The 13,453-nt window shown below is 46.5% G+C and overlaps 1 protein-coding gene across 3 annotated transcripts in view; it reads right to left on the reverse strand.

The window, feature by feature from the left end:
* LOC144128023 (uncharacterized) overlaps positions 1 to 11,939 on the reverse strand; it is a 185,909-nt gene extending 173,970 nt beyond the window's left edge. For all 3 annotated transcript variants that reach the window (XM_077661077.1, XM_077661076.1, XM_077661075.1), the window contains exon 1: positions 11,619 to 11,939. Coding sequence is in view for 1 of the 3 variants with exons in the window: in XM_077661075.1 (XP_077517201.1) it covers positions 11,619 to 11,810 (192 nt within the window). In the remaining 2 variants the exon portion in view is untranslated. The remainder of the gene's footprint in view (positions 1 to 11,618) is intronic.
* Between the last annotated feature and the right edge of the window lie 1,514 nt (positions 11,940 to 13,453).

A 13,453-nucleotide genomic window follows, 5' to 3' on the forward strand; every position in this document is an offset into this window, starting at 1 on the left:
AGCGCACTGTGGAAGTCTTACTATTTTCCAATTTCCCTGTACAATTGCGCTTCCAACGTATGCATCTGTTTTTGAGCCGTCGGTATAAAATGCTGCGAAAGTTGTGTACTTTTCCTCAAGTGTGAGGAATTCTTGCAATATATGTTGCGGAATTTGTTTCTTACAAAACTGTGTAAGAGTGAAATCACAGGTTTCAGAGAAATTGTGCAATGGCGGCAGTGGACCTCGCCTTCGGGCAATGTTTGGCAACACGTCTAGTATGCCAAGGTTCCCGCACACCTTTTCAAATCGCAAGAGGAGAGACCGAGTAGCTTGCGGCTTGTCGAAGAGTGTTCTAGAAAGGAACTTTGTGGCGATAGGGTAACATAAATGCTTAGGCAGTGAACGGATTTTTAGAATGTATGAGCATGTGAGTATGGCTCTTCTATCTGTAAGCGATGGTTGATTGGTTTCTACACCGAGACTGTTTATGGGTGATGTCCTAGATGCACCAGTGGAGAGACGCAAACCTAAATTATGTACTGGATCTAGCCGTTTGAGGTATGATGGTCTCGCTGACCCATACACTATGCATCCGTAATCCAGGGTAGAGCGTACTACAGAGCGGTATATTTGTAAGACATGTCCTATCGTCTCCCCAGTATTTTCTCGACAGAACTTTGAGTATGTTCAGGGATCGAGAAGCCTTCTTTTTCAATGCATTTATGTGAGGCAGGAAGGTGAGCTTACTGTCGAATGTTATACCTAGAATTTTTTTTTTTTTTTTTCATGGGTAAGTCTATTTCGTTCAGGTGTAGGGTGGAATTTATCTGCATGCCTCGTCTGAATGAGAAAAGAATAGCCAACAATTTCTGTGGAGAAAAACGGAAGCCATTTTGGTTTGCCCATGTTGCCAGTTTATTTATTGTTAGCTGTATCTGTCGTTCGCATGTTGATGTATTCGAGGATGTGTAAGCTATCTGGAGATCATCTACATAGACAGAATACATCGCAGACTTTGGGATTATTTTCTTTATAGAATTCATTTTTACAATCAAGAGTGTCGTGCTCAAAATACATCCTTGAGGTACTCTGGCTTCTTGGTTAAACTTCCTTGAAAGGGTTGAGCCTAGGCAGACATGAAATGTATGGTTAGACAAAAAGTCTTTAAGGCAGTTCAACATCCTGCCGCAGATGCCCAGTTCAGCCAGGTACCGAATAATCCCAAACCTCCACGCTGTGTCATACGCCTTCTCTAAATCGATGAAGACAGCGACACAATGCTGTCTGTGTATAAAAGCCTCACGAACAGTGTTTTCAAGACAAACCAGGTGGTCGGTGGTGGAGCAAGCCTTTTTAAAACCACATTGATGGACATCCAGAAGCTCCAGTCTTCTAACGAGAGCACTGCTGAACCCTCTCCTACCACCCTCTCAGGGCGGCTGCTAGCGGCGCTGAGGTCTGACATGCTGCGGTGTGCCGCACTCGTGGTGCTGCGGTGTGCTTATCGAGAGCGCTTGCTTGTTCCAAGCTCTTCGAGGCTTCTCTAATGCTAAATACTGCAATTATGCGGTATTGCTGCGTGCCATTGTGCATGCAGTCAGCGTAAAAAGGAGCCAGGTGTCTCGTTTCACGAGATACCCGCTGACATCAACACACGCGCACGGTGGCTCAAGGCGATTTCCAGGAAGGACTGGGAGCCAAATTCTACTTCCAATTATTCAGTAGCGTGCAGCCTGCGTTTCAATGCATCGGACTTCAAAGATAAATGCAAGAACCGGCAGCTGAAACCAGGCATTGTGCCGAGCATTTTCTCTGGCTACCCTTCGTACATGAGAAAGGCTCTCGCAACCAAAAGAAGCGATGCCATCATTCGGAAACGCAAGCGAGAGCTTTCAAAAGACGGTTCGTCAAAGCTATGCTCGGTCGGCAGGAGTACCAGCGGAACGGCTACACCAAGCATTGCCTCTCTAAGCAGCGAAAGTGGACGTGCTCCGTACAATGGAAGGCAAGTTGGATATGAATGTGCCTTGACCAACGGAGATGAAAGTGCAGCGTGGTGTTCCTCAATCAACGTAGCGACTCCGGATGCTGTGCACACTCAAGGCAGGCGCAAGGACACAGGTGAGACAGATGCTAATTTTTCAAGTCTTAAAGAACGGCCACAGACCCAAGTTTATGCAATGCGCTCCTACGGTGTGCAAATGTCCATGACAGCATGCTCTTCAAGCGTATTTTGTCGAACGGAAAGGATGGTGGGAAAAAGAGCACGCACTCAAAAAAAGGAATGATATGCTTCAGAGGACTGTTGATTCCTACAAGAAAGAGGTTCAAAAACTCAAAGAGCAAAGCTACGTGAACGCATTTTTGGAAGTTGCATTGATACGGAAGAGGGAAAATGAAGGCGACATTTCTTCTGGACCAGATAAAAACTACAAGAAGAAACGGCCAGCGTGGTCAGAGCAAACAGTGAGGCATTGCATCATTCTAAGAAACTTGCCTGACAAGGCTTATGAACATCTAAGGTCCGAGGAGCTGCTGAAGGTTCCATGTCGAAATACCCTGCAGAAATATATTGGCACACTATCTGGAGACATCGGATTTAGTGAATTGGTGCACTGTCGGCTACAAGCAGAACTTGAATCGCTTCATAATCCCGAGGCAAAAACATGTGGACTTGTTGCGGATGAAATGAGAATCCAACAAAAGCTGGAATATCAGAGGCAAAGAGATGTTTTTATTGGGGAAGTTGATTTCAGTTCTGAGCTACAGCACCTTGTTCCTGAACCAGAAAACTGCACTCTGGCTAACTCTCACTTGTGCTTCCTGCTTTGCGGCCTGCATGGGAACTTCAAAATACCAGTTTCTTACTTTTTTACAAAGGGATGCACCGGCGAACAGCTCGCCACTTGCATTCGCCACGTCATCTGAAGAGAAGATGTTTGATTTGATGTCTTGCGTCTTGTCACCGACAACCACCGGATCAATGTCATTGCGATGGATATATTGTGCAAAGGGGAGGCGAAAGCACTTGCTCCTCATCCCTCTAATCCCATGAAACCTCTATTCCATGCCTTCGACCAAAGTCACACTGTGAAAAATATAAGATCGCAATTCCTGGCGAAAGATATTGGTGGCTTGCAAGAAATATCTTCCAAGTATTTGAAGACATTGTACAGAATGCAACAGCACTCGACAATACGGCCGATACGGTTCCTTACGCGCAAGCACTTATATCCCTCAAACATTAAAAAAATGAATGTGCGGTCAACCGTGCACTTGTTCAGCGCTCCAGTAACAGCAGCGTTAGGCTACCTGAAGGACGAGGCTGGCTGTACTTGTGATGCAGAGTTCGCTACAGCAGGTCCAACAATATACTTCATGAAATTCATACAGAAGTGGTTTAATTATTCTCATAGATGTGAGCAACTGTCAAAAACACATTCATCGAAATGATCCTGACGCGCACCAATTCACATCAGTTGACGATGAGAGGCTCAGATGTCTTGAATTCGAATCTCTTGCTTACATCGAGGAACTCAGAAAGAAGAGCAAACCTGAGAACTTTCTCACAAAGGAAACCTACCATGTACTCGTGATAACAACGAAGTCGAATGTCGAGTGCATTCGGCATCTGCTTCTTGTCAGAAAGTTCGAGAAGTGCCGGGTGCAATGATGTGCTGGATGTGAACAGAGCAGTATATGGGCTAGAGAAGATGCTCAAGACTGGAATTGTTGCTGCTTCGAGTGATAGCAACGTGCAGAGTTCATCCTCTTTCTCAGCCAAAAAACTAGTTCTAGCTAACCAGCACTACCACCTGCTCAATGAAGCGATGGAGAAGATTTTTAATGTAGCAGAGGAGAGACTGCATGACCAATGCATGAGCACAATGCCGCTCGTTTCAAACGAGGATGTGGCCAGTGTAGCTTTAATAGGAGGGTTCATCGTTCGCGCAGCAAGTGAGCGAATCCCATGCGGAAATTGTATTTCGCACCTGCAAGCGCCTAAAAGCAACAATCCCCTACACGGTCTCATCGCTCACCAGGACCGAGGAGGACTTTACTACCCTAGCGAGGAGCTGGTAAATGTTCTGAGAGGGCTTCGGAGATTTGCTCATACCGTGCTCAACAACAGAAGCTCTATTGCTAAGCCATTAGAAGTCTGCATCGAAAGAACCGTCCGGGCTCTCATGGAACTTCCTGTGCTCCGTTGTGAAAAGTGCGACGAAGAGCAAAGAAAGATGGTTCTGCATCTCATCACAAAGAAGTTTATGAAGCCCATTTTCACGATTTGGAGTGACGAACAAAAACAGGCCGACAAAGCTTCTTGACCGGAAACCATTGTCCCGCAAAGTGTTGAAGCTATAGCTGGGCAACTCTGTGAAGCCGTGATGTTGTTCTTCATGACGAAGTAGACAATGCGTAATCATTTTATTTGCCCACAGTAAGGGTGAAATAAACACAGTTTAAACGCGTACTTGAGTCTCTACTACGCGGCGTCCTTCATTTTTGCATGTTTATGGGACCAGGCTGATCGCTCTTCTTCCTGCATGGTGCTGCACCGGTACTGCAAGCTCTTTATAATTTACTTGGCACTGATTCGAAATATATTTAACATCTACATGTAATAATCTGTTAGCAGCCACAAGTGGTTAAATTTTAATGCCCGAAATGTTGAACGAGAAATCGCTGCTACGCCCTGCCCATTAGAACGGCCCTTCCCAACCCTAGAAGCGCCGCGTGAGGCAGTGTTAGTGTTCCTGTATATGTCCCCACAGGGAGCAGAGTTGCGCGAAGGTCCGCCATCATGTTCCAATCTGTGCGAGAAAGCCACCGCTCGTGCGTACAGGGGCTGCATTCATGTGCTCGCTGTGTCGAGCTCTTGGGCTTATTTTGCGTACAAATTGCACTTGATCACAATTTTTTAAATGTAACGCCAAAACCTAATCTGTGATTTGCCGCGGGTGTGCATACAGCATGAAAAAAAATTGCCAAAGATTAACAGCAAATTGTATATATAGTCATGACAAATTGACGAAAAATACTAGAAATGGCCTGCGAGTTTTTTTTCTCTTGGAACAAGTAATTTCAGATGCACAAGCAGTCCCGATTCGGTTGGGACAGCGTCTGTCCCGTCCTGTCTTCCTCTGTGCGCGTTTTAAGAAAAAAAGAAAGAGTATTGCGATGAATTACTCTTTTCACAACTAGCACCGCCGCATGGTCTGTGCGAGTTATACACAGAAAAAATGAAAACGCATCTCCCTAGAACCACATTAAAATGATTCTGCAGCTTGTTACAGGCAAGCAGGCTAAAGCAACACCAATGCGTTGAACAGGCGAATCTGACCTAACGAAAAAAATTTCAAATTCAATTAAATTGCATAAAACATTTTACAAAATGTTCCCCGTTGCTAAATGCAGTGAAATGAGGAATCTTTAAAGGACCTTGAAAGTACTCTTTCTCGTTGATATTATTAGCTCACCTAATTTTTATTAACAATTATCTTTTCGTCAGTGTCATTAAATTATATTTCGTCGTGCATAACGCGGCCCGTTCTCAAAAGCCACTTTAATTGCCGACGCACTTCAGCCGCCGAATTTCCAAATGGCAGTTCGTAAAACGCTTTGCCGTTTCCAGCGCGGTTGCTGCAGTTTGGCGCACTGCACGCAGTCACAGCTGACAACTGCGTGGCTCACTGCCACAGCCGAACCCCAAACCTGACGCCACAGGCGTGCACAGGAAATGTGTGAAATGTAGCCGACAGCGTGGGCTCACGTGAGGCGTCGAGCTGACGAGGGGTCGGTCGGCACTGCGCCTGTCAAGTCAGCTTCCCCGCGGAAAGTTGAACACCTGTCACGAAAATCATGTGACCGCCTCTCACCAAATGGTGATCGGAGCGGCGAGAAAAAACAGACGCGCAACTCTGCTCCCTGCGGGAGCATATACAGGAACACTAGACAGTGTCAGAGCGTGGCGCCACCCCTCGGTGAAAGCGCGCAACTCCGCGGCGGAACGCCAACAATGGACGAGCGAGCCGTCTGCCTGGCATCTAGTTAGAGGAGGCGTTGGGGCAAGTCTTCAGACATGACCGGCGTTAATAGCGATCGCGATGTCTGTCCGGCCTGCAGAAACGCTTTTCGATGACCTGCTGACCGTTTCTATCACCGTTTCCTGCTGTTCTCAGCGTTTGCTTCTGGGCAGTTTATCCTGCCGTAGATGCACGCCACTGGTAGCAAAGCTCATAGTAACAGTGCTTTCTTGCTTGCTTGCTAGGCGTTCGATCTGGATTCCCACAAGAACCAAGAGAAAACGCCCTTTGAAACAAGCAAGTCGATTTACTGTTGCCTCGATGGGTGCCATAATAGCTGCAAAAATGCCGCCGGGAAGCAGTTAAAGATTATGTCTTATCGTTTTTCCTGGAAATCATACGAGTGCAAAACGAAACAGCGCTGCCGAGAGCAGTATGGCGTGCAGGGTAAACAGACCAGCGTGGAGAAGCGATAGAAAAAATTGTCAACTGAGAGCTGTGTACACAAAACGTACACAAATCTGCGCCGCACGCGCGAGTCTTAGGCACTGTTTGAGAACGAACTGCGCAAGCGTCTACCATTGGCCTAATTTACATAACATAAAAAGCACTGTATATACAAAAAAGCGTGTACGTAGCACCCTGTCGCTAATAATACCGCACGCGGCACACTGCAAGCAGCCTGGGTGATGCACCCGGCCGCATGGATATCGTCCGATGTAATTCACGTGCTGAGCATTCACATCACTACGCGCAATACCTGGCGATAAGCAAGAGGGATTTTAAGCTCGATGTTTGTACCGAGTGCTCAAAACCAACAGACGGTGAAGAAACGAGCCGTAAAAGAATTAAACTCTCCTCAAAACTGAGCCTGCACTAATCTCGAAGGTGTCGGCGGTCATTACTGCACAGAAAGGTTCACCTCATGCATCATACACAGGCTTAGGGTTGCAGAATCTGAGACCGCACACCAAACCGTTGTTTTTAAAAACGCATCAACATTTCCATTCGTCCCTAAGCTACATCATCACGCGCTGATGTTAATTAACCTGGTCATGCATGTTGTTCTTTCTAGAGACTGCGCTCAAGCGCGAACCCGCTGTCGTTTGGACCGAGAGAGCGAGAAAGCAAAAGAACGGCGGTGGTGACCGAACCTGCTGGTGGATACCGACGACGCTTTCAGAGCGATGTTGTAGTTGCACGTATGCCTGACCCGGCCTCTCAAACATCTTCAGGTGCGACCTGTGTTACTAAAAAAGTGTGTGGTCTGCCCACCCTGCAAAAATTTATTTTTTTGCTACGCCTTTCCAATGGCTGTTTGGGTGTAAACTTCGAAAACGAAGCGCCGCCAGCAGAAGCGCTCGCGACAAGAGACGCACCCAAGGCACAGGCGTACAAAAAGCGCGCCTGGCAGAGAACGGGCTGTGACTTGCATTGCTTTGCTTTTAGTTTATTTTGAAACACAAACGCGGTGTATGTGAATGTGCATGCGACACAAACACAAAAGCGACACAAAGAAGCCCTGTTCTAACGCGCCGACGCTGTCGGGAAGCACGCATTTCACGACTCCTTCCGCTGCCTCACACGACAGCGGACAGCCGCTTTCCGTGCGTGCCGAGCGTGTTGTTCTGTATCAGGGGAGCAAACACTCCTTGGCTTTGTATACCTGTGGTCAGGAGCTACTGCCAAAGAGGAGAACAGGAAAATGTTAGAATGTACTGCAAGCGACATTGATGAGCTAGGAGGACAGGGCGAGATAATTATATTAGGCGACATGAACGCACATATAGAAGATTTGGATGGGTACACAGATTCGACAGGAAACATGCTGACATGTGTGACAGGCATGATTTAGTTGTATGCAACAGTACCGAGAAGTGTGAAGGGCTCACAACATGGGAGGCAGGGAGTCTGCACTAAACGATAGATTATCCACTAATGTCACAGAGGATGTATAATAGATTAGAGGTAATGAGCATAGATAAACATGGTTCCAGAAGTCTAGGTAAGGACCACAAGCGTATCAAGTCGAGCTTCAGAAGAGAAACCGATGTAGGAGTGAAGCGAGATGAACAATCAGAGGGGAATTTTTACTCAGAAAAGCAATTGGAAGCAGCAGCCAAACAAATTGAGAAAGTAATTTTTGAGGATAGTGAAACAGAATGAACTTATACCAAATTAACTCAAGTAATGGAGCTAGAGCTAGCTTAGGTGCGAGTAAAGATAAAAGGGAAAAGACGCATACCAAAGAGTTGGTGGGATGAGGAGGTCAAGAGGGCGATAGAGAAAAGTCAGGAAGCATCCAGGGAACACAGATAGTCCAAGAAGAGGGGAGAACCAGAAGTTGAAGTAGACAGAAAATGGGATACTTTTATAAAGTGTAGAAGGGAAGCATCCTATTTGATTAATGAGAAAATTAGAAGAAAGAGTGCCCAATGAATGTCAAAAGTAAATAAAAAGGAAAGAAAAGCAGCTCAAAAATTTTGGAAGCATCTAAATGCAATGAGTAATAAGACTAGGCTAGAACAAAGGTTTATTGTTACAGATCAGGGTATTCGACTAAAAGGGGATGAAGCAATAAAACACATAGGAACAAGGATGACAGAAAAATTTAAAGAAAGAAATGTTGCACATAATATATTGAAGGAGGACAGACCGGTTACTGCTATAGCTTCACTTGAGCAAAGTGAGTGGGAAAGGGCAGAGAAGAAGGTTCCTAGTGGCACATCAACAGGACTAGATGGTATTCCGATTATGTTAATATAGAAGTTAGGACCAAAATCCAAGCAAACATTAATACAGGTAGTGAATAAAATGATTGTGGATGGGAAAGTCCCCGATGAACGGCGATTAACTAGAATAAACATGATATATAAGGGAAAGGGGGACAAAGCTGACGCAAGTAACTACCCTCTCATAACAGTGACATCTGTGGTTTACAGGGTGGTGATGCAGATTATAGAGGACAGATCGCAGGCTTGGGTGGAGAACGAGGGGGTGCTAGGGGAGCTACAAAATAGGTTCCAGAAACAAAGGAGGTTGGAGGACAATCTGTTTTCATTGACGCAGTGTATAGAGATTGCTGAAAAGGAACACAGGCCCCTATGGCTAGCATTTCTCGATATTAATGGAGCCTACGACAACGTTGTTCAAGAGTATCTGTAGGGCATACTGGGCACATTGGATGTGGAAGATGGAGTAATTACATAAGAAGTTAGCGCAAAACTTAGACGAAGACAGAGAAGAAACACACAAGACCACAGACGAGCGCTACTACCAACAGTTGGTAGTAGCGCTCGTCTGTGGTCTTGTGTGTTTCTTCTCTGTCTTCGTCTAAGTTTTGCGCTAACTTCTTATATATCATGCAAAGCCAACTTGCCCGACAACACGCTCTTCTGGAGTAATTACTGTTTTGAAACATATATATAAAGGTAACAGAGTGCTTATAAAATGGGGAAAATGTATCAGAGCCTGTAGTGATACAGCGGGGGCTTAGGCAAGGATGTCCTCTGTCTCCTTTGTTGTTCATGTGCCTGCAAGGGTTGGAGACCAAAGCTAGAGAAGAGCGGACTAGGCTTCAACCTTTCTTTTTTCAAGCAAGGAGAATGGATTAAACAGTCATTACCGGGACTAATATACGCAGATCATATAGTGCTAATGGCTGACAACAAGGAAGATTTACAGAAGTTGGTAGACATATGTGGTACAGAGGGAGATAGATAGCGAGCATAGAATACAAAAGTTCACGCTAGAAGTAGTGGATGAGTACAAGTATTTTGGGGTGTGGATAAATAACGTTGCTGAGTATCTGACAGAGCATGAAAAATATGTAATGAATAAAGCTAGTAGGAATGCAACTGTCATGAAAAATAGGGCACTGTGGAATTACAATAGGTATGAAGTGGTGAGAGGGATCTGGAAAAGGGTGATGGTTCCTAGCCTGACTTTCGGTAATGCGGTCCTGTGAATGAGACGAGATGTGCAAGTAAGGTTAGAAATTAAACAAGGTGGCGTAGGGAGGCTAGCTTTGGGAGCACATGGCAATACACCAAATCAGGGGGTACAGGGTGATATGGGATGGGCGTCTTTCGAGAGCAGAGAAGCTAGCAGTAAGATAGCATTTGAGGAGCGATTGAGAAAAATGGGGGAAAAGCAGTGGGCTAGGAAAGTTTTCAGATACCTGTATATAAAGAATGTTGACACGAAATGGAGAAAGCGAAGTAGAAAATTGACAAGCAAATATCTGGACAGCAGTAGGGGGGCAAATCAGAGTTCTCTGGAAAACAGGAATGCTGACGAAATCCGCACTGGGAACATACAGGATTTTTAAGCCCGAAATTGCCAAAGAAAATATCTATGATAATTGCTCTTCGTTGTCTGAGGCCAGGACGGGAGTTTTGCAGACTAAGACATATAGAGTCAGGTGCCCTGAGATAGACACGCTGTGCGTTGCGTGCGGAGAGGAGGAGGAAACGGCTGAACACTTGACACTTTTCTGTAAAGGGCTTCACGCTACAGTGGAAAGCAGCGGGGCTGATTTATCCAAGGCATTGGGGTTTAAGGACAGTGAAGGGAAAGTAGAATTTAAGTGGGTAGAAGTAACCAAGTGAAGGTTATCTGATTGGTGGCTAAAATCAAGAGAAGAGTAAAATTTCATAAGTCATGGCTAGGTGGCTTGAGCCACCGCCCGATTTAAAGGGTTCAGCCGTATCCATCCATCCATCCATCCATCCATCCAGTGGCGCCACCATACCAGCGCACGAGGCGGATATACCTGCCGCTTTTATGTTCTGGTATTGCTTTTTGTAACCAACTCCCCTCTACAATGCTTCGGCGATTGAGGGTATGCAAAATAAATAAATATGTGGACGCTCCGCTTAGGCGTCGCATGGTCTGAAAACTTCTCTCAGCTTTGCTTTATTCCTCGAATTCGTGTACTTATGGGCTTTGGAGTCCTCTGCTGCATTATCGGTTGACATCCGTATTAAATCCGCTGGCGCTTGTATTAATAGCGTTGGCACTCGGATTAAAATGGTTGGCGCTGGCAGTGTTCGAGTTGGCGTTTGGAATAAAACAAATACGCTGGCGCTTAGATTAAATGCTTTGCACTCAGAATAAATGACGTGGCATGCAGATTATTTCTGTCAGCGCTTCTGTCACTAGGATTAAATTCAGTGGGAAAACATGGTAGTGCAGCCAGTGCCAAGGCCAGTGCAAGCTAAATCAAAGAAACCTTTAGCAACAACTTTTTTTTTCTCCATGTTTAGTCGCACGATCTGACGGGCATCTAAAAAATAGAGGCGGCGCTGGACACGCCGAGCTGTCAAACTTTGCACGGTTTCCTTTCCATCACTCTCAAAACCTCTGCCTCGGCCATCTCTTTCTCAGTATTGCAATGCAAGAGCACTGAAAATCAAGGTTCGAAATCGCTCCACGGCGCACATTTTCTTTGCAACTTCACACCAGGCACACATAAAACAAATGAACCATGAGCCTTTCCCAATAAAGCTGCAATAAAAACAGCAGATAGTTACATTTGCGCGACACGACTGTGGCATTCTGATATGAAATAACTTATTAGCGTAAAGTTCGCACTACAGTTGCACTTACCGTGGCCGAAGACGTCTTCCGACAAAACGACGCCACAGTGAGAGCTGCTGAGGCGCCCGCTGCTATGCACAGCCAGAGGAGGCGCTGGCACAGCAGGCTACAATGGTCCTTGAGCGCAGAATTCATCCGACCTCTCGGTGCACGGCACAGACCGACAACACAGTGATGACAAGCAAGCCTCATCGCGCGCATTTCACTTCAAAACACAATCCCACGGCCCACGTGCTGCAACTTATATAGCTGCCATTTCCCGCCATGCCCTCCACCTAACCTCGTTTTTTCTGTGCTTTATGCATGGAGGAAAAAAACTGTTCCTTCCTCCATGGCTTTATGCAAACCTCCTTCCAGAATTTCTCCCTTTCCTTTAAACTTTGCAAGCTCGCCGCTCTATGACGCGCGCTTCCTACTCTCAGTTTCGGTTTCGGCAGATCGCAGAGCCGGGCGAAGTTTTCGTGGGGGATGTCCGATCTCTTTGCTGAGTTTCTGATCTGAATGTTGCTGTCCTGTCCATCTGAATGACGTCTTCGGCTGGAGTGAACTACAGGGTTTTGTCGTATTTATCTATCCGGCTTGTAAAAAAGACTCCTGAGTAAACTATTGTCCTTTTTGGGTTCAAATTACCGAGCACAAGGCAGGATATGATGGCCTGCGTTTTCGATAAATAATTTATCATTGAAAATTGCCTTAGTTGTCCGCAATTGGCGAGAAGCTGCAGTCGGTTGCACCCATAATATTCATCAACGCGGGCGGAGAAGCAGATTTGACAGGCTGCGCTCCTTGGTGAGCTCCGAAGCAAACTATCTCGGCTTCGGGCAGTCTTGAACACGTTACAGAAACTATTGGTGTCTTCGGCTGACGGCACTCGTGGAGTTTTCCGCGCACTCGTGCGGTGCCCCACGTTCGGCTGGATGCCACTCGTGCAGTGCCGTACGTTCGGCTGGGACGAGCACGACACGAGTGCGCGCCACTGCGCCACCGTGGAGACCGACGGTGGAGCGCGGTGCAATCCCGTCGTGCAGCTCGCGCTAGCAGACGTCGCGGGCAGACGACGCTGTTTGCGCAGACAGTATCACTACACAGTGGCCGATAGGAAGCATCGACGAAGAGGAAAAAACACGAAGCATCACAAGTGGGCATACTTTAAAGAAATGTTGAATATTGTAGCGGCTGCAATGCATTTATTCGCGCTGCAATCATGCAGCCACCGGCCGGTGAGCGCTGTGCCTTGACCGTTTGAAAAAATAAAAGGTTCGTCAATATTTTTAGTGCGGCGGACGGCAAATGCGGTTCATGTGGCACGCCTGCACTTTATGACATCATACTTTTTGTCAACGTGAGCATAGGATAAAAGATATATCAATACAGTGACAATGTGGGGAGCTGAGACTGGATGGAGAGTCGTCGGCAGATATTTTCGGAAGTCCATCTAGCTGCTCTAAAGCGTATGCATCAGAACCGGCAAGCATAACGCCGTGGTGTGTCTGACAAACCTGCACAAGCACAGTCACAGTATTTCATGAGCATGGTCGTGGTTCCCGCCTTGCCCACCGTCGCTATGAACGCCGGTCCTGCGCACTGTTACTGAAGAGGTTGTTGCTAGCTGTACAAATTGCCGACTGCAGTCGTTGGCGTCGGCCGCTCGTAAGAATGGCCTCTGAGATATTTGATAGTTTCGGAGGCCATCGTGAACAGAGGGCAGAAAGAGCAACAGCACGATGAGAATGTTTTGCACGTTCGGCTGAGGTGCAAGTGGACGTGCCACTCGTGCAGTATTTGACGTCACTTCTTAAGCACCGGCACGGAGACAGTGCGGCTCAGCCGAAGACACCAATATG

Source organism: Amblyomma americanum, chromosome 4, assembly GCF_052857255.1.
Source record: "Amblyomma americanum isolate KBUSLIRL-KWMA chromosome 4, ASM5285725v1, whole genome shotgun sequence".
NCBI classification, from domain to species: Eukaryota; Metazoa; Arthropoda; class Arachnida; order Ixodida; family Ixodidae; genus Amblyomma; species Amblyomma americanum.